This window comes from Pagrus pagrus (assembly GCF_965226575.1).
Source record: "Pagrus pagrus genome assembly, chromosome: 10".
NCBI lineage: Eukaryota > Metazoa > Chordata > Actinopteri > Spariformes > Sparidae > Pagrus > Pagrus pagrus.
The window spans coordinates 27,037,500-27,060,969 of record NC_140194.1 but is presented as its reverse complement, the minus strand read 5'-3'; the positions used below and the strand labels follow the sequence as shown (position 1 = coordinate 27,060,969).

Here is a 23,470-nt window from a genome sequence, read left to right as displayed (position 1 = left end):
AGAAGGGCTCGTTAAATATTAATCAAGGTTCTGCGGCATCGCCTCTTTCTGCCTTAAAATGTTTTCAGAAACATATTTTTGGGGTACTGTTGAGCTGTAATATGGGAAGGTTTCCTACCAGGCCACCATGTTGAAAACCCCTGCTAGAAGAACAGAGGAACTCGCATGCACTGACATGCAAACTAACATACCCGGCTACCAAAACAAAGAACAGAGAAGATCAGATCACAGTGTGATGTCATTCTCTGCGCCATTACTTCACTACATCCTTAAATAGTAAATAGTTGTTTGCTGCTAGATTAATGTTTAAAATCTCATATATCAAACCTTAAAAGACATTACCTCATATTGCATTACATTACATTGACCCCAGAGCTGAGTGCAGTCTCGTGATCCCATATTTCTCCTCTCTGGGAGGTGTCTGTTGTGCTCGAGGACAGGCAGCAGATTGTTCAGCGAGACAGAGTCGCTGTCTTTAGACTCAGCCGTGGGAATAAAACCCACTGACGGTCTGAACAGAACAGCAAGGAAGATTTTTTTTGGTTTATTCTAAAAACAAGCACACGGCCTCCTTCTGCAGAACAGATAAAGCATTTGGACTCCTTGAGGTAAAATATATGCAGTGTCTATATAAATCAATGCAGTGAAATTATTTGTTCATGTGCTGTCTGTCTGCTTTATCTCTCTCCTCTAGGGAAATTTTACTGCAAGCCCCACTACTGTTACCGTCTGTCCGGCTATGCTCAGAGAAAGAGGCCTGCTCCCTCCCCTGCTCCGATCACAGCTAAGGTACCTGTTTATGTTTACTAGTTGAGATCCTGCAGGAAATCAGGGTTGGCTGGCCAATAAAGAAGAAATTAATTGCTTGGTTTATCTTCAAAATTCAGGAGCACAACATGTGGGAATCAGATGGTGTACTGAGTACCTTTTGTTCTTGTGCTCTGACCTTCCAAGACGTCTTGTGCCTTTACCTTGGTTGACATCATCTGTCTTTCTACGTTTGCAGGAGAACCAGGCGCCCCAAAGTCCTGCGACGACCGTGGATGCCCCCGGAAGGGCGACGGCAGCAGCAGCCGCGTCGGCCGAGCTCCAGCCTTCAGGTAGTCTACTTTCCTCTCTTGCTGTGGTGGCTGCGCCCTGCCGTCTGGCCATGGGCGTGGGAGTCCCGCTGCGTTCCCTCCGCCGCACGCTCTCCTGGACCTGCCACCAGGTGGCACACAACCCCCTAGACTCTCCCTTCCTGTGCACCTACTGCATCTACCTCTTCTGCTGTTTCACCATCAATGTCCTGCTCAACCTCCTCTAGCATGACTCTCTTGCCCTCCTTTTTTTCCCCCCTTCCTTACTTCCCTTTACTCTTTGCTAACTAATGTCAGTGGGATTGTATAGGTTTAGCTGAATGTATCGACTCACTGAGCCTGCCGAGTGTTCATGTAAACCTTGTGATTCTTCGTCTCAGTGATTGATTTTTCTCCTGAAGATGCAGCATTCTTTCTGTTTCTGTTGGAAGCCGTTTTATGACTTCTGATTGGCCGAGGCTCTGGCAGCATAATTTTAGAAATGAATGGTGCATCTTACATTTATTTATTTTCCTTGGCTTGGAAATTAAAAACAGAGTTGGACAGATCTTTCTTGCCAGCTCTCCAGGAGGCAATATTAACCATTTTCTTTAACTCTCTTGGACGGCTTCCTGTTCTGATTTCAATGTTAAATGTGGCGGTAACGTGCCAGCTTTCCTAACTCAAAGTCTCAGTTAAAATTTGGCCTCTAGCAACACATTCAGTATGCCTGCCTGCGTTTTAACGAAGAGCCAAGCTTTATTCTTCTGTGATTGTAACCTCTAGTGGCCTGTGACTGCTCTCTTTTAGCTCTACCTCCTCCTGTGTGATGTGTTTCTTTTAGAGCCTGCTTTGTGATGTGTTTCTTCCTCTCTGTAAGCTGTTTCCCTCTTACTGAAACTCACCACACTGTGATGAAGTGCCTGTATCAGTGCTTTTGTGAGCTTTACCTTTCCCCTCCTATCAGAGCAGCTTAAAACTGAGAGCTCTACTAGTGCTTGAATTAGTGCCTGTGATTGGTTCTCTTGTGATCTTTTTCCTCCTGCATCCCTCAACCTCTCACCCCCCGACAGATTGCCCTTAAGACCTACTTGTGTTTGCTCATTATATTGGATCCTTGCTACATTAAGTGCATTGCATATTATTCTTAAATATAATCAACAAGACTAGAAGGGACTTAAGAGAACAGACTGGCAAGACTTAGTAATAACCATCATTAATAAATGGTAAATGTGTAGTCAATTAAACTTTAAAAGTTATTTCACTCATAACAAACAATGAAATGCTTTATAAACCAAACAATTATTTATTGTAATGTTGCAAAATTTACTTTGTAAATGGTTAATAAATACTGTGTACAGTAGTTCATCCATAAACATTATTCTGTCGGCCATTATGAAGTTGCAACTGATGTTTATAAACCTTTACGATTGATTAAATGTGCAATACATACAAATTGGCCAACTCAAATTCACACCCCCTCCTGAGTAACCTGAGTAACTGCTGCTGACTGTATTCTGTTTATACATCCATGACTGGAGCAATTGTTAGCGGTTAGCTCATTTAACCGTGCAGCTACCAAGGAGTTCTGGTGTTTACACCGCTAGCACAGGGGCTTAGGACTGCTGGGAGAAAGAGGTTTTCAGGTCCGGGGCTAGCTTGTTAGCATGCTAACTTCAATAGGTATCTCTTCAACACAATGCATCGATGTCTTTGACTTATAATCAAAACTGTTATGTCCTCGCATTCTGTTGGTAATGTTATATATAATATTTCTGAATATTTTTTAAACTGATATTCTTATCTATTGCACCTTTTAATAAATGGATTGAAAGGCATTTCACTGTTTGTTAAAAGTGAAATAACTATTAATTTAATTAACTATAATTTTACTATTAATTAACGACGGTTTTCAAATTGTCAGAAAAATTTGAATTATTAAGTTAAGAGTAGGCCTGCTGCATAACGCAGCACGTTTAGTATTATGATTTAAAATCTTTACTCGTAAACACTATAGTTATACTTCAAACATATGTAACATTAATTCTAGACTTTAACTCAATTAAATAAATTACCTAATATAGGCAATATGGAAAAAAGTATTCAAATAACCAGAAGTTACACATAATTTTATCAGTGTAGGTGTGAAAAATCATGTATTTATAGCCCGAGTTCATCACTCTTAGCTACATTATGATGTGTAGTGAAAGTAAGACCTTAATCTTTGTGTTATTTATTAGATAGCATTTTTATGACTGGTCATAATATTTTAGTAACTGTCATTCTATAATGAGTTATGTTTTATTTTAGATGTTAAAGATAAATATGTTGGATAGCCGATAACAGTGCAAACTGCATTTGTTAGCTCACAGGTCGCTGTGACCCTTTAATTTCAGGCTTGGTTCGGAGTATTCTTCACAGCTGTCTCGCACTTTCAGCCACGCTGCCTTGTTTAGATACAAGAAAAGAAACCATTGCATCTGTTTGACCACATTCCTCATCCACACACCTTTACATATGCTACTGTATCAAACATCACACATTCATCGTCACACGTATCCTTTCTTTAGAGGATCTAAATGCGGTTCATTGCTTATGGAACTGTCAGGAATTTTGACCTTATTAGAGGATAGGAGTGAGTGGAAACACAATTAAAAAGTATAGTATGATTTGTTAAATACTTGTTTTGATCCATTCCACTTGCATTCACTAATAAAATTTGAAAGTCAAATTTTCAGAAATAAAATTCAGTTTTAAGATTTGCCTCTCAGGATGGGAAAAAGGCAAGGCACTAAGCTTGTATATGACAGAACTACTTTAGAGTGTTATAGTGTTTATTGATGCTATTTGCTGTAGGAATATAAAACTAATGCAATAAATTCAATTATAGATCTTAAATTGGTGTGTCCTGGTCAGTTTGTCCTTAAATGACATTTGCTGTAGTGGAATAATTAATATAATAACAAGTGTGTATGGAAACGCACTCGTTCCAGTGGTTGGATGTGTGATGGATTTGATGCTGCTAGACTGATAATGTTCACACACAAACATTGTCAGACTTTCATTAATTGTTTTCACTTATAATGACAATAATGATTAGATCACTTGTTTCAGTCAACACACACACACACACACACACACACACACACACACACACACACACACACACACACACACACACACAGATATAGTTAAAAGCTTAAAGTCGCCCTTTCAATCACTTCTGCATGACAGAGGGTTATGTCCTCCTCTGCTTCTCTCCTCACTATTAATGCACATACCTGATTCTCAGTTGTATTTTTTTTTTTTTGCTCTCTCTCCTCTGCCTTCTTCCCTCCAACCTGATGTCATCATCTCACCTGCGGACTCCACCTTACGCTCAATCTTCAACCAAAGTACCGGAGGTCAATGGCCTGCAGGAGCCCAGCCTAGCTAAACGTCTGCGGGGAACTCCAGAGCGCATCGAGCTGGAGAACTACCGTCTGTCCTTGCAGAGGGAGGAGGAGCTGGAGGAGGTGCCAGAGGAGACGCTGGCAGAGCACAACCTCAGCAGTGTGCTGGACAAGGCCACAGATGCCGACCTGGGTTCCAGGTAAGATTGATGATGAAAACTTCTTGTTTTTTGTTTTTTTATTTGCTTAATTGATTACAAAGTAGTTGCCACTTGATTTTCCATTGATCAGCCTATTAACTAATCACTTCAAGTCTTCCCTGGCTTCTGCCTGAGTTGTAAATGAGCGATGTACGGAGGCCCTGAGAGACAAGTGAGAATGAAATACACCTGGAACAAGTTCATTCTTTCACTGAGACTCTGTGTCTGTTTTCCCAACAGTAGCTCGGAGTCAGACATGGAGGAGGAGGACGAGCAGGAGGATCAGGATCAGGAGGAGGTGGAGGTGGAGGCAGAGGGGGAGGCGGAGCAGCACCTCGGCAGCCCCTCAGACCTCGGTGGCGTACCCTGGAAGGAGGCCGTAGAGCTCCACGCCAAACTGAGGGGCGACCAGAGCGAAGACGGAGAGGGCGAGGCTGCTGTCGACACGGTCAGCAGAGACGGGGAATTAGACGAGGAGGATGAGGATGAGGAGGAAGATGAAGATGAGGAGGAAGATGAGGAGGAGTCAAGCGATGGTAAATTAGTTTTTCAGTCTTCGTGTGATTTTAAGATTGTTCCTGTGAAGACTGGAGATGTAGTTTTGTTGTCCTTGAGTGTATGTTAACACCCTGTCCAGTCTCCATTTGACCTGTTCAGAACTCCATTTGTTTTTTATCGAATTCTGTACCATGTGTCTCCGTCTCAAACATTGTTCTCCTCATCGTCTGCTTCTTTCCTCCTTTTCAATCCCTTCCTCTTCACTACGTCCCCCTATGTTCAATGTGTTTGTGTGTGTGTGTGTGTCTGCGTGTTTGTGTGTGTGTATATCTGTATGTTTTTTTTTGTTGTTTGGGCATCTGTCTCCCCCTGTTGGCAGAGGGGGATTACTGCCCCTGGGATAAAGAGCTCCAGTCAGGCCTTTGGCTGGAGAAGTACCTCACAGATGAAGAGGATGTTGGTACATTTAAAGGTAGCGGCAGAACTGCCTGTGGATGTGTTTGCAGTTACTTTGAGCGTGACATTTAATCCTGGCTGGTTTGGGTTTCTTTTTCGAGGATTTATACGATAAGAGAGTAGCTTTTTACTTTTTTTTGTGTGTCTTTTTGGTTTGTGTTTGTAAGTGTGTTTCTTTTATTGTGAGTCTCAACCCATTCACCCTGCTGTTAAATACTTCTCTTTTGTTCACGGCTTCAATATACTAATCGCATAAATGTCAGATTTTTGTGTTTTCCCCCCTAGGCTCTGCAGTTATGGTTTGGTATTGAGTGGGAGAATTTGTCTGTTGAACAGATGGATATTGTTTCTTTTTTTAACCTTTATGGTTTGACTTTTTTTGCAGTCTAGTGCATGCAGCCTCCCTCTGCCTCGCCTCCGATCGTTTTTATCGCTGCTGTATTCTAACTGTTTCTCTGCCTTCTCTCTTTCATTTTGTCTCGTCTTTTCCCTACTCTCTTCTTCTATGTTTTTCTACCTTTCCTGCACAAATGCCGTCACCTCTCCTCATCGGTCTCTGATCTCCTGGCTCACACACACAACACTACACCATACACTGACACCCTCATTTAGCGAGGAACCTGCAGATCCAACAAGTCCTGCAGCCTGTGGATCCCCAGACCATTCCAGGTCTGGTGAGAACACACCTGGACTCTGAGGGAGACAAGGATGGCCAGGCGGCCTCAGCTTCCCAACTATCCCATCCCTCTGAGCTCACACAGCCCTCCGTCACAGGTAACCCACCCAGAGGACCTGATCACCTGGGATTTGGGGTTTGCTGGCCGAATCCCGAGCTGTAGGCCTCACAGATTTAAGGATCAGGGTGTCTTGTTTCACCAGTGTGGCTGCTGCTGTTCTGTTTGTATGTCTGTGTCTGCGACAGGAGGAGCCACCTCCCCCAACTAACCCACCTTTTGTTTTTAATCATCTCTGATTTTGTACATTTTTGTCACATTGCTTTTTTTCTGTCTCGGAATGTCTAATTTTGTGTTCAATTTGTCGTTCAGAGTCGCTGTTGGTCCTCTGGGTTGAATTTAAATCTGTTCAACCATCCCAGTGCACCATATAACCCCCTCGTCAGTTCTTTTGATTTAGTTCTGCTTTTGTTCTTTTGTGTTCTGCTATGTTCTTTCCCATGTGTCTAATTTAATTTACTGTTATTTCCCTGCCATCTATCCCCTTGTTGTTCTGTATCTTTCTGGTTTGAACGTAGCCCCTGCCCACACATCCGCCCGACACGAGGCAGTGAGAGTCTGGTTGGAGTCCATGTCTGGAGGTAGCACAGACTTAAAAAGGGATCACGGCATCCCGTCTTAGGCTCTATCTGTCTATCAGCTGGCATTTTTCCTGGAGCATGCAGGAACACATGCGGAGCCCAGTAAACTCACAAGCATGCATGCTGAAAGGCTCAAGAGCTCTGCTCTCTTGGGGTCACATCAACACCTTTCACTTCTCAATCTCTCATCCAACAATCCTAACCTCCAAAATATGTATTTTCTCTTTACTCACGTAGTATATTGCAGTGGTTCCCAACCTTATCTTCAGGGACGACTTTTCTATCGTTGAGTAAACTGATGACTCCTTTTATAGTATATTCATTATTCAATGCATAACAGTAACAGTGCAGAACGGTTGATAAATTATACAGTTGACCCAAACAGAGAATGCAATAACTGCAGGAAGTTTGTGTAAAACAAGCAAACGAAACAATTTTGAGTGGATTATTTCCTGAGAATATTGAATCAGGGATGAGTTTTCTTAAACAGATCTCTGCTTGTTGTATGTTTTATTCTTAACAATGACACATACTGAAAAGGCTTCTTTTTTTGACAAATTCAGTGTTTTCTTATCCCTGACTCTATCCCCGGCCGTTGGTCTATTAACTCTTAGGTTGTTTTAACTGTATACCCTTCTAGCTTGAGACTGTTTACCTGAAGGCTGTGAATATAGCCTGTGTTCAGGTCTTCATCGAACCCTCATATATAGATCTTTAAAGGTAACTCAGCCAATTTTACACATTAAAGTGTGTTTAAGTTGCATTGTGGGTCATGTAGGCCAGCTTTTGAAACGGAAGAAGAATGCGTGGAATTAAAAAGGCCATCTCTCTGGTTCGGCTGTACTGACTTTGATCATTTGTTTTTAAAGTGTCCATGATGAGCGCAATTCTAGACCAGTGGACTGCTTTTCAAAACCTGGCACCTACATTACCCACGATGCAGTTTAGCCACTGAGTGAGATTACTGGAGACTTATCCAGTGAATTTATCAGATGTGTAAAATTGGTGGAATGACCCTTTAAATAATAATTTTAACTCGAAGAAGGCCTTGCAACCCTCTCTAAATCTTTGGTGACTCTCAGTAAGGGTCTGGACCTCAAGGTTGGGAACCAGTTGTACATTGTACAGCAATGTAATCTATTCCAGAGAGCTGTCGAGGCTTGAAAACACTTAACACTGCAGTGTTTCCTGCCCTGATGTGCACCGCGTGCGGTATATCACTTGGAGTCTGCTGTCGCTGTTGTTATATCTTTGGACTAACCCTTAAATGCCACTTGTACTTGCACAAAGTTGAACTTTTCATGTACTTTATCAACTTTTTTAAAACTCCAATGAATTTAATGAGAGTCCTACACATCTGTTTGAATATGCAGGCAGCACTTGTGTTCAGGGTTAAAAGCTTCATAACGATCTCCTCGTGTTCAGAGCCACTACAATCAAACGTTCCATCAGCAGTTGCCTTGCACCCACCTGAACAATGGCCTCACTCAGTACATTTAGCAGAAGTGTCTTTTAAGGTTTTGTTGTTATTTCAAAAATGCATGTATTAACCGTGAGGGTCACTGCGAGGGTTTTTTAGTATTGACAGAAAAATTGTCTCTTCCGACAAATTTTGTTCACATGAAGGACTGCTGCTCGTCTCTTAACCAGTGTCATTAACATTTTGGTAGTGCTTTTGCTTGGTTCAAATGTCATCCATTTATTTTCAAAATGGAGAGCTGCATGTATCCTTTAACTAATGCTCCTCTGTGCCCGTCTTCTGTTCATATTTATCGTCACACCTACTGTACCTGATTTCATTAATCTGCAAAGCTAATGTATGATTTTCTTGTTGTCCCTTAAGTGGTCTTCAGAAAAAATAAATTATTTAGTTTTGAAGGCCTTTCCTCCTCTTTCAGCCATTTATTTTTTTCCTATAACTGCGCTCCACTCTTCAAAAGTGGTCTTGATAGATTTTTTTTTCATTAAGCGATCTTGAAACTCAGGTGCTCTTTTTTAAAAAAAAGCATAACAAATTAAGCCTGCTTTAAATATTTCTGAGAAAAGTTCATTGAAGGTTGTTCGGAAGTTGCAATAATTAATGTTTTTAACATTAATAATTTTATTTTAAGATCATTTTTATAATAAATAAAAAGAGAAAATCCATCATCTAATCTTTTGCCATTTCTTTGTCACGTCAGAGCCCTGCGAGGAGGAGGAGGATCTGGAGGCGGAAGCAGACAGTCCTGATATGGAGCCAGGCACGGAGATGGATCAGGGTGAGCAGTCAAACAATACAACTAATAATGAATCCGTCAGTTGTTTGGCAACATTTTTGATTCACAAAGGGCTCTGCTCCATTTCAATAAAAGGACATGAATAGTTAAAGTCATAAAGCTGTGTAACAGTTTAATAATTCATATTGTTATCTTTAAATTCCAGATGACATCCCTTCAGATGCAGAAGCCGAGGCTCGTTTGCATCCATCAGAGCGGGCTGGAGTGCTCCCTGAGGAGGAAGGGAAATCAGAGAGTCTGAAAATTTCCTCCAGTATCGGTACATGTCACTGATAATTCCTCTAAACTGATCACTCAAAAATAGTTTTACACAAATCAGTAGCAGCAACGATTTGTTGTTTGTGCATTCAGAACCATCGAGCGTCAGCCCCGTGAAGAAAGAAGATGTAATTCTGTCCCCACTCAAACCATCTCCAGAGCCTGAAACACAGGTGAGATAATTCCACACTTCTCAAGCTGAACGTATGTGATGTAAGTCAGACTAAATTCGGATCTTCTCTGTTGTTTTTTTACCAGATAACTCTGGTGAAGTCTCCTGACACCCGTTTCTTCCCGGAGCCGTTCATACCTGAGGAAACGAAGCCTGAGAGCTTACCTTTCTCTCCTCTTCCACCTGCCAAGAGCCCACTGTTCCCTTCACCTGTTCCAGTCCAGGATCCTTCCCCTGTCCCGTCTCCTACTCTCGCTGCTGTTGCTGCAGCTTCCCCTATCAGTGTCCCTGCCTCACCCCTGCCCAGTTCAATAACCAAAACACCCATCAGCTCTCCAATCAAGCCAGCCGTCGAGTCACCTGTCAGATCACCCATCAGGTCGCCCGTCCGGTCACCTGTTGCCTCCCCGATCCGCTCTCAGCCCACCCCTCTACCAGAGGCTTGCACGCCTAAATCTCCTGTCTACCCTCACCGCTCTATTTGCCCTCTCACGGGCAACCCCCTCTCTCCGATCTGCGCTCAGCCTTTGCCCTGCCAGGAACCCTCGTCACCCCTCACCTCTGACTCTCCAGTCAGAACTCAGCCTATCCCCGGGGTCACTTCGACGCCCATGACCAAAACAGACAAGGAACGGTCCCAGTCCATAGATTCCTCAACAGATGAAACTCCATCTAAAAAGACAGATATCATTGAGGAGTTTTGGCAAAAGAGTGCAGAGATCAGGAAGAGCCTCGGTCTGACTCCTCTGGATCGCAGTAGTAAAATCTTAGAGAAAAGTGTTGTCATAGCTCCGGCACAGGACATCACCCCTGTAAAGACACAGACTCCAGATGTGTCGGAGGAACAGAAGCCTGCCTTCACTGGCCGCACCGTCATTCGCAGACTCAACATCACCCTCGAGGGTCAGGTCATTACCCCCCTTGCTCCTGCGGAGCTGAAGAGTAATGGCTCTGACAAGAGGGACCTCAGCAGCAGCTCTGGCTTGGGGTTGAATGGGAGCATGGCCACGAGCCAGATAGCAAACAGTGACAGCTACAACACGTCGGACTCGGCCATGCTCACTCCGCCCTCCAGTCCGCCACCACCTGTGCCTGCTAATCAGTCTCCAGCCGTGCTCAGGCAGCAGAGACACCAGGTGTCCTGGAGCAATGGGACAGACAAGCCTCCAACTGAGCGTGCCAAAGAGCCAGCAAAGGCCAAGAGTCCGGTTCCTGCACCAAGGACCCAGCTGAGCCCCGTGTCTGCACCCACACCTGCACCCAGAAAAGTCTCCTCACCTCAGGCGGGGCCAGAAATGCCTCCGGTGGTTGTTATGAGGGAGAAGAAAAAGAAGCCTCGGCAGGAAGAGACGAGGAAGTCGTTTGTGGAGACGGTGGAGGAGATTCCGTTTGCTGATGATGTGGAGGAGACCTACGATGAGCGCACACCAGACGTGAGCATGAACAAGTACTACACTCCACCCACCAGCAAGCCAAGCAGGGACAGACCTCCCCTGCATCTGGCTCTAGCAATGGAAAACGGTAAACCCAATATCGCTGTCAATCAGGCCCTTAAGACCCAGAGGGCAACTCAGTTCTCCCCAGAGGCCAGGGAGATCGCTGAGGAGAGAATAAGGGCCAGAGAAAAGTCTATCAAGAGCCAGGCTCTGAAAGACGCCATGGCCAAGCAGCTCAACAAAATGAAAGAAACTGACACCGACAAGGGTGCCTCAACTAAGGTGGCCTGGAACGTATCCCCAGATGCCGCTGTAAAGAGTAAAAAGTCAGCCGGATCTCCGAAGACATCAGCCGTGAAAGCTCTGGAGTCGAAGAAGGCCGAGACTATACCCGAGCGCTTCTTCAGCAGCAACAAGAGTCTGGACAGCTCGGTGGCTTCTTCCGACGGCTCCACCGTGAGTAAGAGCAAGAAACGGAGTTCCCTCTTCTCGCCGCGCAAGAACAAGAAGGAGAAAAAAGCCAAGAACGACAGCAGCAGACTCGCCAGCACGGACGAGACGCCGCCCAAACACAAGTCGCTGTGGAAGGCTGTCTTCTCAGGGTACAAGAAGGACAAGAAGAAGAAGGACGATAAATCGTGTCCGAGCACGCCGTCCTCGAGTTCCACCACTCAGGACTCTGGGAAGAAGAGAACGTCACCTCCTGGGAAATCATCAGGTGAGAACAGGAATCATCCGGTGCGGGTTTTGATTGTAGTATATGTCAGTAACATTTCAAGAACAACACTCAAATTTCTGTCTCTGCTTCTTGTTTGTTACAGACTTGAAATCACGCAGAAACTTGAGCTTCTCTGAGGACTCAGACCTGTCTTGTGATGATGTTCTGGAGAGGTCCTCCCAGAAGTCAAAGGCAGATGTGAGTAACAACAGATGCTAACAGACATGTCACATCATCGTCATCAGGTATTTTGACACGTAAAGCCTCGCAAAGCCGGCCTGAACTCATTACTAATAAGACATGTTACTCAGTGGATATGATCCTGAACCTCCGTGGCCCAGGCTCAGCGAGGCTAGACGTGTCCTGCATCACATGTTTGGCATCCATTTTTCTGTGTCTTCTTTAAATCATTTCTTCCACTCCCAGCGGCACATGGACATCTTTGACCTAGTATCAGGCATGCAGCAGGAAGCGATAAAGGAGGAGAGGCTGGAGAAGGAGAAAAGGAGGGAGTTAAAGGAAAGAAAGAGGGTGAAAGAGAAGTGTAAAGAAAGAGAGCGGAAGAAAGAGGTTGATCGAGAGAAGGAGAAAGACGATGAGGAGGTATTGTGCAGAAAAGGGGGTTAAATGATTTTGAATTTCATATAAACATAATTTTGAAATATATACAAATTTTCTACCAATGTCAAGTTGACAAAGCTTGCATGTGGCTTTTAGCCTGACCTCAAATTAATCTTTAATGCTCTGAATTATCAATTTTTAAAGTAGTGTCAGAATAAAGAACGATTACAATTTTGACCTCAGAGCAAATCATGCAACCAAAGCATGATGAGACCACATTTTCAAGGTGTTCAGCACCACAGTATGATATGTTAAATGATCTCTTAATGAGATCCATTAGCAAAACTACTAGAAGAAAATGACGGACTCATTAAATATGCAGGTGGCATGGATGTGATTTGGTCTTTGCAGAATTTCAGCACACAAAACCTTAATTTCTATAATGGAACCTAATTTATTTGAATCCATTTGCATTCGTTATGTTGGGCTGAAATTCAAAAATATTTCCCCCACTGCTGCTCAGTCAGTGTTTGTGTGTTTCTGGTGGTTTAGATAGATACAGCCGAGTTCAGGGCCAGAGGCATGAATTCATTAAGCATTGTAAACACATCGAAGAAACTCAGACACGCTCCCATTTCGTTTTCCTCGTTTTGATGATTTTATGCGGAGCGTGAATTGGCATTTTGTTATTTTTCAATAATATATCGATGTGAATTTCAACCTTCCAGAAGCAGAAGGTTAAGACTGTATCATGCCTGCCAGGCCGTAATTCAATAAGAGCTCCCAGAGGAATCATGTCGAATCGTCTCTAGTGACTGTTGTGGTGGTTATAGTTTTTCCAGTGTATTAGATGTAGAGTATTAACAGACCTGCCTTACTGCTTTATGGTAAAACAGGTCTCTAAAATCTTAGATTAGGTGGTAGATGCTGGAACATGAGTTTTCTTTCAATATGATGTGTAACTGTTGGACTAATTTCTGATTAACATAGACGTATAAAATGTCACTGCACCCTGCCATTTGTTGTTTTGGTGTGGGATATTAACATTGCCTGTTTTTGATTGTACCATCGAGATTACTTTGTTTTATTTTGACCAATTTGTGTTTAACATAATCATTAACCCATTTAATCATATCATCTGTATCATGTTTGTTTTCCTCCCTTTTTATGTTTTGTCTTCCCCAAAGTCTGTTTATGTCCCTCACGCACTGGCGTTCAAGAGATCGTACGCCACAAAGGTAGTATTACATACGTTCCCATTGATAAACCCCCCACCACCCCTTCACCCCCCCCAGCCCTCTGCGCATGTGCCAGTAATAACACCTTACGTGCATCTGGCCTCAAACTAACCGTCCTCTCTGGATGCATGTGACGGCAGCGCCCACTCACTCACTGCTCTGTTCAAACACGACTCTCATGGCTCACTCTTCTGGTCACAGTGATACCTCAGCATCTTTTAATATCAGGGGCTGTTTCTCTCTGACTGGTATGATGTTAACCTGCCTCTCTGTCACTGTGGCACCGTCTTTCCTTCAGTCTTTGACATGTTTTTCTTCAGTGCTATTCTCTCCTTTTCTCCTGATTTATGCCAGCTTTTTATGTCCTTACAAGTCAGCTAATGGGGAAACACCCCTGCTCATTCACATACTGTACTGATCATAAATTTGGACGATGTCATAAAGTGAAGAACGATTATCGCGCTGAGAGCGGCAGTGAAGTTGATGTATGTGTCACATTGTGTTCTAGGATGGTTTATGTTACCAATTCATAGGCCTAGAGAAGCCTGTAGACGTGTAGCGAAGTTTAAAATATTCCCAGATAGATTACATCGTGCTAGTCAATGTTGTCCCTCACCTTCTGCAAGGTCTAATCAGAGTTTCCCCCTCCTCTCCCGTTCCTGAAGGGGCCAGAGCCCCACGGAGTCAACTCCTCACATTAGCTTAGCTTGTGATTGAGGCGTCTCTGACCCGTGTTTTTGTTGTTACATCAGAAAACCTACACAGAAGAGGAGCTGAACGCCAAGCTGACACGAAGGGTCCAGAAAGCTGCCCGACGACAAGCCAAGCAGGAGGAACTCAAGAGGCTGCACAGAGCTCAGGTAACTGACGTGTGGTCATCCTCCGTCTGCTCTTCTGTCACCACTACTTTTGTGGTGTTGAGTAAGAGCTGCGACAGTTAAGCGATCAATCAAATAGTTGTCAGCTATTACATTTCTTGCAAACCATTGATTGATAACTGATTAAACAGTTATGACAGTAAACTGAATATCTTCAGGTTGTGGATGTCATCTTGCGGCTCGAGAAACACTGATTGACATTTTTTACAATTTTCTGACATTTTACAGACCAAATAACTCGTCTGTGCATCGAGAAAATAACCAACAAATTAATCAACAGTGAAAATAGCTGTTATTTGCAGCCCTGCGGGAGATGGGCTACATTACTATAGTTTTGACTGTTACTCAGTATTTCTTTTTTCTTTACCATTTGTTGACTCTGGTGTGACTCAGCCCTCTCGCAGTGTGTCTCCCACTGTTGGTTAGGAAATCCACTGTGATTGATGTTGTAACTCTGCAGTCAGGCTCCCAGTCCACTGACTCAGCACTAAGCCACAGCTGAAGTCTCTCCTCCTGGAGCTGTGGTTAGTTGGCCCGAATTACACTTCCTTCTCGCGGCTATTTGCAGAGCCCAAAACCACGCTTCCTGCTGAGCTCCTCTCGCTGCGTGGCACTGATAAAGTTTAGCTGAGGGGAAAGGAAAACTTTTACATTACATTCTAAACATTTTCCTGTTGCATCCTTACACACATGCACTGGAAATACCGCAAACAGGTAGGGCCAGGACTACATGCTGCACGTTCTGCTGGTCTAGAGTCACTTGTAGACGTCATCTTCAGATACTCTGCACTTACTATATCTGGCAGATGTAACCAGCAATACCTGTCATGAAGAGAAGAACAGCTGCAATACTTAGAATTTTGATTACATTAAATTAGGCAAAAAATATCAAAGGATTCTTTAAACAATAGTTATGTATTGTAGTATTGTAGAGTTGTAATTTATAAAATGTATAATATGTGATTGAGATTAAAACTGCTTTACTTATTTTGCTAACACTTTATAATGACCATAATTAATACATGTTAAATAGTTTTAAATTTAGTTAATAATAGGCTTGGGTCATGTCCAAAATGTTATCTCATGATAGAAAGATGATTCTGTCAGCATGTAATATAAATGTAGTGATTTCTCGACAGGTTGATATGCTGTTTACGTCTTTACTTCTCCCTTTGCAACAACACATACAACACTTTTAAATATCAAAATAATATGAATTATTCATATATATTTGATATTGTGGAGAGAAAAAATCGCTTATGAAACCAAATATCTTGATATTTGATAATATCTAATTTCGGCCCGAGCCTAGTTTATAGTTTTTTTTCACTGTTAACCAACAACGAATGCTTCATAAACCATTTATAAAGCAATCATGAAGCCATTGCTCACCGGACATTGAGCTTCTGAATGTAAACTGCAGACCATTCTATTTGCCCAGGGAGTTTTCCTTAATTTCCATCACTGCTGTGTACGTGCCCCCCAGCGCTGACACTAAAGAGGCCATGAAAGTTCTCTATCGGACTATCAGTGAGTTGCAATCTACTCACACTGAGGGCTTTTTCATTGTCGCTGGGGATTTCAACCAGGCCAACATGAAGTCAGTTCTCCCACATTTCCACCAGCATGTGGATTGTGCAACTAGGGGAGTAAATACATTAGACATGGCTTACACCACCATGAAAGATGCATTCAGAGCAGCACCCCGCCCCCATCTTGGCTCTTCAGATCATCTATCTGTTATGCTAATTCCAGCATATAAGCCCCTGCTGCTCAGAGGAAAACCTACAATGAGGCAGGTGAGGGTGTGGTCTGAGGGGGCTACGGAGGCACTACAGGACTGTTTTGAGTGCACTGACTGGGATATGTTCAAAGCAGCTGCCACTTACAACGATCACATCAACATAGATGAGTGTGCCATGTCTGTGTCAGCCTACATCAATAAATGCACGGAGGACGTCAGCGCTAGCAAATCCAAAAACCATGGATGACTGATGAAGTACGCAAAATGCTAAAGGCAAAGAAGCCTTCAAGTCTGACTAGCAAGTGTGCTCACAGTAGAAAAATCCAAGACTTTTTCCATGATCCCACTATCACCAGGGATATGTGGCAAGGCATACGGACTATAACCAACTACAGGATTGCCCCTCCTGCGTGTGACGATGACGTGGACTTCCTAAATAAACTAAATAACTTCTTTGGGAGGTTTGAGGCACTGAACAACACTCCTGCTGTGAAAACTGTTCCCCACCAGGATGAAAAGGCACTCTGCCTTGACAAAGCTGAGGTGCAAAGGTCTCTGAGGAGCGTTAACTCACAGATGGCTCCGGGCCCTGACAACATACCTGGGCGGGTGCTCAGGGAATGTGCAGATCAGCTGGCTTGTGTCCTAACAGACATTTTTAACACCTCACTGGATCAAGCCAAAGTCCCATTATGTTTCAAAACTGCCTCCGTCATCCCAGTGCCAAAGAAACCTCAAATCGCATGAGTCAATGACTACCGGCCCATTGGACTCACTCACTCACAAAACCAAAGAGATCATTGTCGACTTCAGGAAGAAGCGGCCCAGCCACGCTCCACTTCTCATCAAGAACACGGCTATGGAGGTGGTCAGCAGCACCAAGTTCCTGGGGGTGCACATCACAGACAACCTCACCTGGTCTGTGAACACTGCGGCACTGGTCAAGAAGGCACAGCAGCGTCTGCACTTCCTGCGAAGGATGAGGAGAGCCCTCCTGCCCCCGCCCATCCTCACTACATCCTACAGGAGCACCATAGAGAGCATCCTGACCAGCTGCATCTCCATGTGGTGTGGAAGCTGCAAAAGCCTCTGACTGGAGGATTGTGAGGAGAGTGGTGAGGACAGCGGAGAAGATCATTGGGACTTCTCTCCCCTCCATTCAGGACATTGCTCCCAAGTGCTGCATGTCCCGAGCTGGGAATATTATCAGAGACTCCTCCCACCCTCACCGTGGACTGTTTTCCGAGCGGGCCTCTGGAAAGAGGTTCTGCGGCATTCGGTGCAGGACCACAAGGCTCTGTAACAGCCTCTCCCCCCATGTCATCTCTACGTGACAATTGTCCTTTATTCTGGATACCTTTTTGTCTAAGTCTAAGTCTAAATGTTTGTAATGGCTATCAACTTACTATTTACAAAGTATTATAAACATCAGTTGCAACTTTACAGTAGATAATTGCTGAATAAATGGTTTATAAAGCATGTCATTGTTTGTTAACAGTGAAATAACTTTTGACCAAAGTTTAATGAACTATACATTTTCCATGTATAAATGATGGTGGCCCTTATTTCTCATTGCATTAGTAATTTAAAAGTATTTAAACTATTAATGCAGTAAAAGTCATTGTAAAAGTATTTGACTTGTTGTACCTGCTGCTTTCTCTGGCTCTGCCTTCAAAAACAGCACTTAGCAGAAAGTAATTAAGTGACAGCACCCCCACTACTTTTAATACTTGCCACTGATCCAGTCGTTAAGATAAATTATTAACATTAATTAATTCCGATTTAGCTGCATCCCCTCTATCATTGCCACCCACCGCCACTGCCAATAACAAGTAGAGTGCGATGTGGGCTGAAGAGAGGAGAACTCTAAAATATTGATAGTTTTTTCCTTTGTAAAAATTATGAAATAACACTTGTCATGCGAACATGCTCGCGCACTCGTACACATCAGTACAGTTCTAATTAGCAGTGCTCCCGTCGCAGCCTGAGACATTTATTTTTAATGAGGGTAAACTGTTACATCAGTCGAGACGTAGAGGTAACCTCTGCAGCCGCCTCCCTCAGAAACTTCGGGGACAAACGAGTTGCCATTAGTGGAACTGTAGACCTTATTATTCCGTGCTGCCATGCATGACAAGTCAAGTTGTTTATACTGAACCTCTGTGTGTGTGACTGCGGTTACGCCTCTGTGATCTTCATTACTAACTCCACTCTGACCTGCCTTTTCTGTTCAGATCATCCAGAGACAGTTGGAGCAGGTGGAGGAGAAGCAGAGGCAGCTGGAGGAGAGGGGTGTAGCTGTGGAGAAAGCATTGAGAGGAGAAGCAGGTAACGGCTTGTCAAGTCACACATCTTTTTTTATTTTTTTAAATCAATCTGGCCATCCCTTGTGGCGTGGTGTATCTGTAATGCCACTGTAGATAGACACAAAGCTCCCATTCAGTGAGCCAGAGGGTGTAGTTAGTTTCATAACATATAACTCTTATCATTAACATTTTAGTTAGTGAATTATTGAACATATGACGATTAAATCTTGTGTTTGTGTCAGCGCTGGCTCCGTGAGACCATGTTTTATCTTTATATGATATGAGATCAGCCTTTCCTACAGCTCCAAAGGGAATAATAATAATAATATCGATGATTGAGGTGACGTAACCTAGAGCTGCATTACCTCAGGAAAGCTGTCCCCCTGCGATCGTTCAGACTGTCTTAAAATCACAGTCTGCATTTACCTCTTATTCAGCCGCGCTGAAAGCATATCTCATCACATAGATTTGTGTGCAGAAAGTCATGTTTGTTTTTTCTCCAAAGTAATAAACCCAAATTGTTCATGACAAGGGACTATCACAGACGATATGCGTGTGAGATGAAGAATACATTATTTGTTAGGGGAGCAGCGCAGTTCATTATCCGCTGCAGCTTTATAAGCGTGTGAAGCATGACTTGCACTCAGTAGCAATAACACATTATTTGCGTGATGTGAGTTTTGTATGCGAGGAAGGTTCTGAGGTTGTCCTTAGTAGAGTTGACAGCGTGCTCCATCCTAATTTACTTTATGTGGCAGTAATCTAATCTAAATAACAGGTTTTACAATGCAAATGCATGCTCTCTTAAATGTGGACATTTTCCCATCAAACTAGTGACTACTCACTTTGCCCATCAGCTGTTTCTCCAGTCAATTGTTTGAGTATGTTTTAACTTGTTTACTACTCTACTCTCTTAAAGGATTGTATAAAGGTACTTATACATTACCCAAACAGCACAAAAGAAGATCAGGTATTAGATTTACCGTAGTTTCCTTTTTCTTTCTTTCTTTTTTAATTTAATTAATGACATGTGACACTGTTATGTAGGCTCCATCTGTGGTGACACACTGCAACACTTCTCCATCTCCGAACATGTTGATCGTCTGTCCGTTCATAACATGTCCGCCATCGTCAGTCCGAGCTGCATGCGATCAGGAGAATGTGTGTCCCCCGACATAGATTTGTGTGTGGTGCTCACTCTGGATGTGTCCTTGTTGTCTCCTGCACCGCCTCTCAATGAGGAGAGTTTCTGTACTCTGATCAAGACTCCAATCACGTCGCATTTCTATAAAATGCAATCAGAATGAAAGAAATCAAATATAAATTGGTTTTCAAGGCTGACAACTTCTTGAATAAAATATTTTTCAGCAAATATTTGCTGTGGCTGAGTGACTCGACACAGATATTTATCGAGATCTTATCTCTTTTCTTTTCTATTGTGGTGAGTAACAGCAATCCAGAGCTGCTTCTGACTTTATCTGTTCTACTCTCACATAAAACTCAGCTGCTCTCTCAGTCTGAAACAATAGAGCATTAAATCATTCAATTATTGCAAAGGGAACATTGTTGCACATGGATTGGATTGTAGAGAAAATTAAAGCTTTTCCGCCGTTTTAACTTTGTCAAATTAAATGTTCAATAAAAAAAAAAGCAATTTCCCCCCAAAATGTCATCACATTATGAGAGGCTTTGTGTGATATTAAGCAGACGGAGCCAGTAAACAGCAATACAGCAAATCTATGTTGCAGTCTGTTATTATTTTTGAAAATGCCATGTAGAATTGCACAACCTGACTGCATTATGTGTGCACTGTGGTGAGTACCGACGGACTCTCTTTGTTCTGAGTGTTGCTGCTGTGTGTGTACGAACATGTCTGCATGACTTGCTGTTGTTGGAGAACTTTGTGCGTGTGTGTGTGTGTTTGCGTGCCCAGTTTGGGGGCCGCGTGAAATAACTCCTATCTCTAATATATCCCTGTCATTGTAGACTATTGGGGAGATTCTAATTACAGTGAAATCCTGGACTTGCATCTGGGCGGTATGTATTTCAAATCTGTCGCTTTAAACTAACCTAATGGCTAACCCAATCTGTCCTTTACCCCACCCCCCCATCCCCCAACCAACATTTTTTTGTTTTTACTACTTGAGCTTTGTACCCCTCATACCTTCCTTTATTGGCTGACTGGCTGGCTGGCTGATTGGCTAGCTGGCTGGCTGGCTGGCTTTTAGCCTCATTTGCAATACTTTCTGCTCCTGTGACTCCCAATCCCTCCCCGCTTCCCTCCAACCTCACTGGGTTTCTAGTTCAGACACTCTTTACATCAAACAGAGATCAGACACTCGGCCTCATGCTGTCCTCTTAAGATCTTCTTTGATCTCCGTAAACTTATGAATGATAAATGAATGAATTAATGAGTAACTTTTTATTTGTCACTCCTCAGCACGCAAACTGCCGCAGAGGCTGCAAACAGTGGCATATTGCACAGACAGAAATGCAAACAGCAGGGCACAGTACATTCTGGCATTCAGAGACAACATAATACTGAGACAGAAAGCAAATAACGTGCTGCTATTGTTGACCGTACAATTTCATAATGCATACAGAACATTTTTTTTTGCTAAGATTGTTTCCTTTGTGAGTTCGTAATACGTACTTAATAGCCAGATACAATTATTGAAAAGTGGCAGCATGATGGTCGAGATATGAAAACAACATAATAGTACTTCTAATTTTGAAGTGTAAAGGTGCAATGTGTGTTTAAGATGTTCAGAAATTACTAAATTACCAAAAGAGTACCAGAAGAAGAAATTACAGTTCTGAAATTATTATAATAAGACATCTATGTGTTGTGTTGCAGAGATGTTTCTTTAAGTTAGCATGCTAATCAGCTAGCCCCTAGCCAGTTTGTACCTCAAGAGGTGATAGTCTGGTGGTAAACAACACCAGCACTTCTCTGGTGTGGCCATTGTCAGCTGATATGTGATATATAATATATGCTGCCCTCCATGTGTTGGAGTATGAATTCAACAGGTGGCCAATTCTTGCGTATTGCACCTTTTTAAGGTTGCTGTTTTTCCTTATCGTCTGCATATCCGTAATAAGACCAAAACCAACAACGATGCATCCTTCTAACAAGTGTTTCCTGTGCAAATTGAAGCCTGCTGTATCGTATCTGTGCTGTGGAGCTCCATCGTGTCCAGAAACTATTAAAAACACATCAATTAGCCACAAATTTGCAGGAACTGGATTTAATTTTGAGTTTGTCACACATGCTCCATCCTGCTGCCATAAGCTGGAGCACCGAATGTGTATCACTCCGCAGCTGTCCCCCAAAAATTCACTGTTTACTTCTCTTTTAGTAATGATAGCTAGAAAACTACAGCGCCCAGGTAGTTAAAGACATTATTTAGTCCTTTTAGAAAACAAAACTACATACTTGTGACCAGTTTTTAAAAGTTTTACATCTTAAGTAGAGCTGCAACTAGAAGTTATTTTCAGTTAGTATCCGGCCGATTATTTTCATGTTAGTCGATCAATCTTTGAGTCTACGATTTTTTTTTTTAATTGTGAAAAAAGTTCATCACAATTTCCGGAGCTCAAAGTGGCGTCTTTTAAATGTCGTGTTTATTTTAATCCTTACATGTATGAATCTGGAACTAGCAAATATCTGACATTATCCCCTTGCAAAATGACAATAAAAATCACTTAATTGATTATCAAAATAGTAAACTGCCTGTTGGTTTTGGCCTTTTTGTGGGATTCGTTGTCAATAAGACAAGTACAAACAAACACAAACCGTCAATCACCTGTGACATTATTTTAGACGTGAGGCTTTTTGTCCTTCTAATTATGACACCGTATTCAAAATAATTCTCTTCTACAGCATAACATAAGATTGTGTGATCTGACTTTTTTGGTTTGTCTCATCTCACCTGCTCACGATGAGCTAAAACATCATTTACCAAAATTATGGAGAGGAAGAAAAGCACCTTAACAGCACCAGATGTTCCACATGATGCAGTGTGCACATATTCACGACCACACAACCCCTTTTCTTCCGTCCCACGCACACATACATTGTCAGCGTGTTGTATAACCAGCTCTGGACTGACTCATACTAAACTGCTAGCATGGCTCTTAGCTTCCCCTCAGAGCTCTGTGCTGCTGTAGATCTGGCCTGTAGTCCCAGCAATGCCTCCTCTGACTTTCTCATACCTGCTCAGTTGCATAACTCCCTGAGTGTGTGTGTGTGTGTGTGTGTTCGTGTGTGTGTGTGCAGTGTGTGTGTGTGTGCAGTGTGTGCTAATAGGCAATGTTTGTCCAAACTGTGATGGGTCAGCTATAACACCGTGTCTGGACGAGACGTCTCGTGGTATCTGTCGTTAACATCGTGGTCTTGTTTGAATATGAGTGGAATGCATCTTTTCCTCCTCACGTCTGCGGTGAAGTCGGCAGGCTTGTTGTTAGAGATCAGTGTTCCCTTTATTCACTGTCACTGATATCTCTCAAGAGCAGCGAGGGAAAAGGTGCATTTCCACATATTCGAGCAGGGCGTGCGCTTTCTCTGTGGTGTTGTCCTGCTGGTTGTCGTCACTCATCACACAGGAGATTGCGTGGAGTTTTCAAGTAAAGATATCTGAAAGAAGTTTTCCAACAGAACTGGCTGACTCTGAAACTTTGCAACTGGATGCGGTGTGTCTGCAGTGTTCTGTTTTATAAAGGTGGCTTCCTGCGTGCTGATTGCTGTCTATTAATCCTGTTTGTGTTTAACTGCCTGATGAGGGAACTGTAGCATTTTGATTGAATACCAAGCTGTAATGTGCACAGCTGCTGTAAAAGCACGGGTGAGCCCTGCAGGGGGCACTAACACTGAAGCCAGGATCAATACGTCTGGAATCTGAAGCTGCTAGTTTTATGTATTTTCTTATCATTTTATTCCTCTAGTTTAATGATTATACAATCAA

The 23,470-nt window shown here is 42.9% G+C and overlaps 1 protein-coding gene across 5 annotated transcripts in view; it reads left to right on the top strand.

Annotated features, from left to right (window-relative positions):
- Nucleotides 1-23,470, top strand: part of mical3a (microtubule associated monooxygenase, calponin and LIM domain containing 3a) — a 70,843-nt gene that overhangs the window by 38,934 nt on the left and 8,439 nt on the right. For 2 of the 5 annotated variants that reach the window (XM_084365146.1, XM_084365144.1), the window contains 15 exons: nt 695-789; nt 1,007-1,100; nt 4,455-4,650; nt 4,891-5,186; nt 5,528-5,620; nt 6,217-6,378; nt 9,100-9,177; nt 9,341-9,454; nt 9,547-9,626; nt 9,712-11,779; nt 11,883-11,977; nt 13,528-13,578; nt 14,331-14,438; nt 18,435-18,528; nt 20,493-20,543. In XM_084365146.1, coding sequence (XP_084221272.1) covers nt 695-789; nt 1,007-1,100; nt 4,455-4,650; nt 4,891-5,186; nt 5,528-5,620; nt 6,217-6,378; nt 9,100-9,177; nt 9,341-9,454; nt 9,547-9,626; nt 9,712-11,779; nt 11,883-11,977; nt 13,528-13,578; nt 14,331-14,438; nt 18,435-18,528; nt 20,493-20,543 — 3,675 coding nt within the window. Of the gene's footprint in view, nt 1-694; nt 790-1,006; nt 1,101-4,454; nt 4,651-4,890; nt 5,187-5,527; nt 5,621-6,216; nt 6,379-9,099; nt 9,178-9,340; nt 9,455-9,546; nt 9,627-9,711; nt 11,780-11,882; nt 11,978-12,205; nt 12,383-13,527; nt 13,579-14,330; nt 14,439-18,434; nt 18,529-19,425; nt 19,477-20,492; nt 20,544-23,470 lie in introns of all 5 variants that reach the window. The other 3 variants (XM_084365145.1, XM_084365142.1, XM_084365143.1) reach the window with 3 other exon arrangements.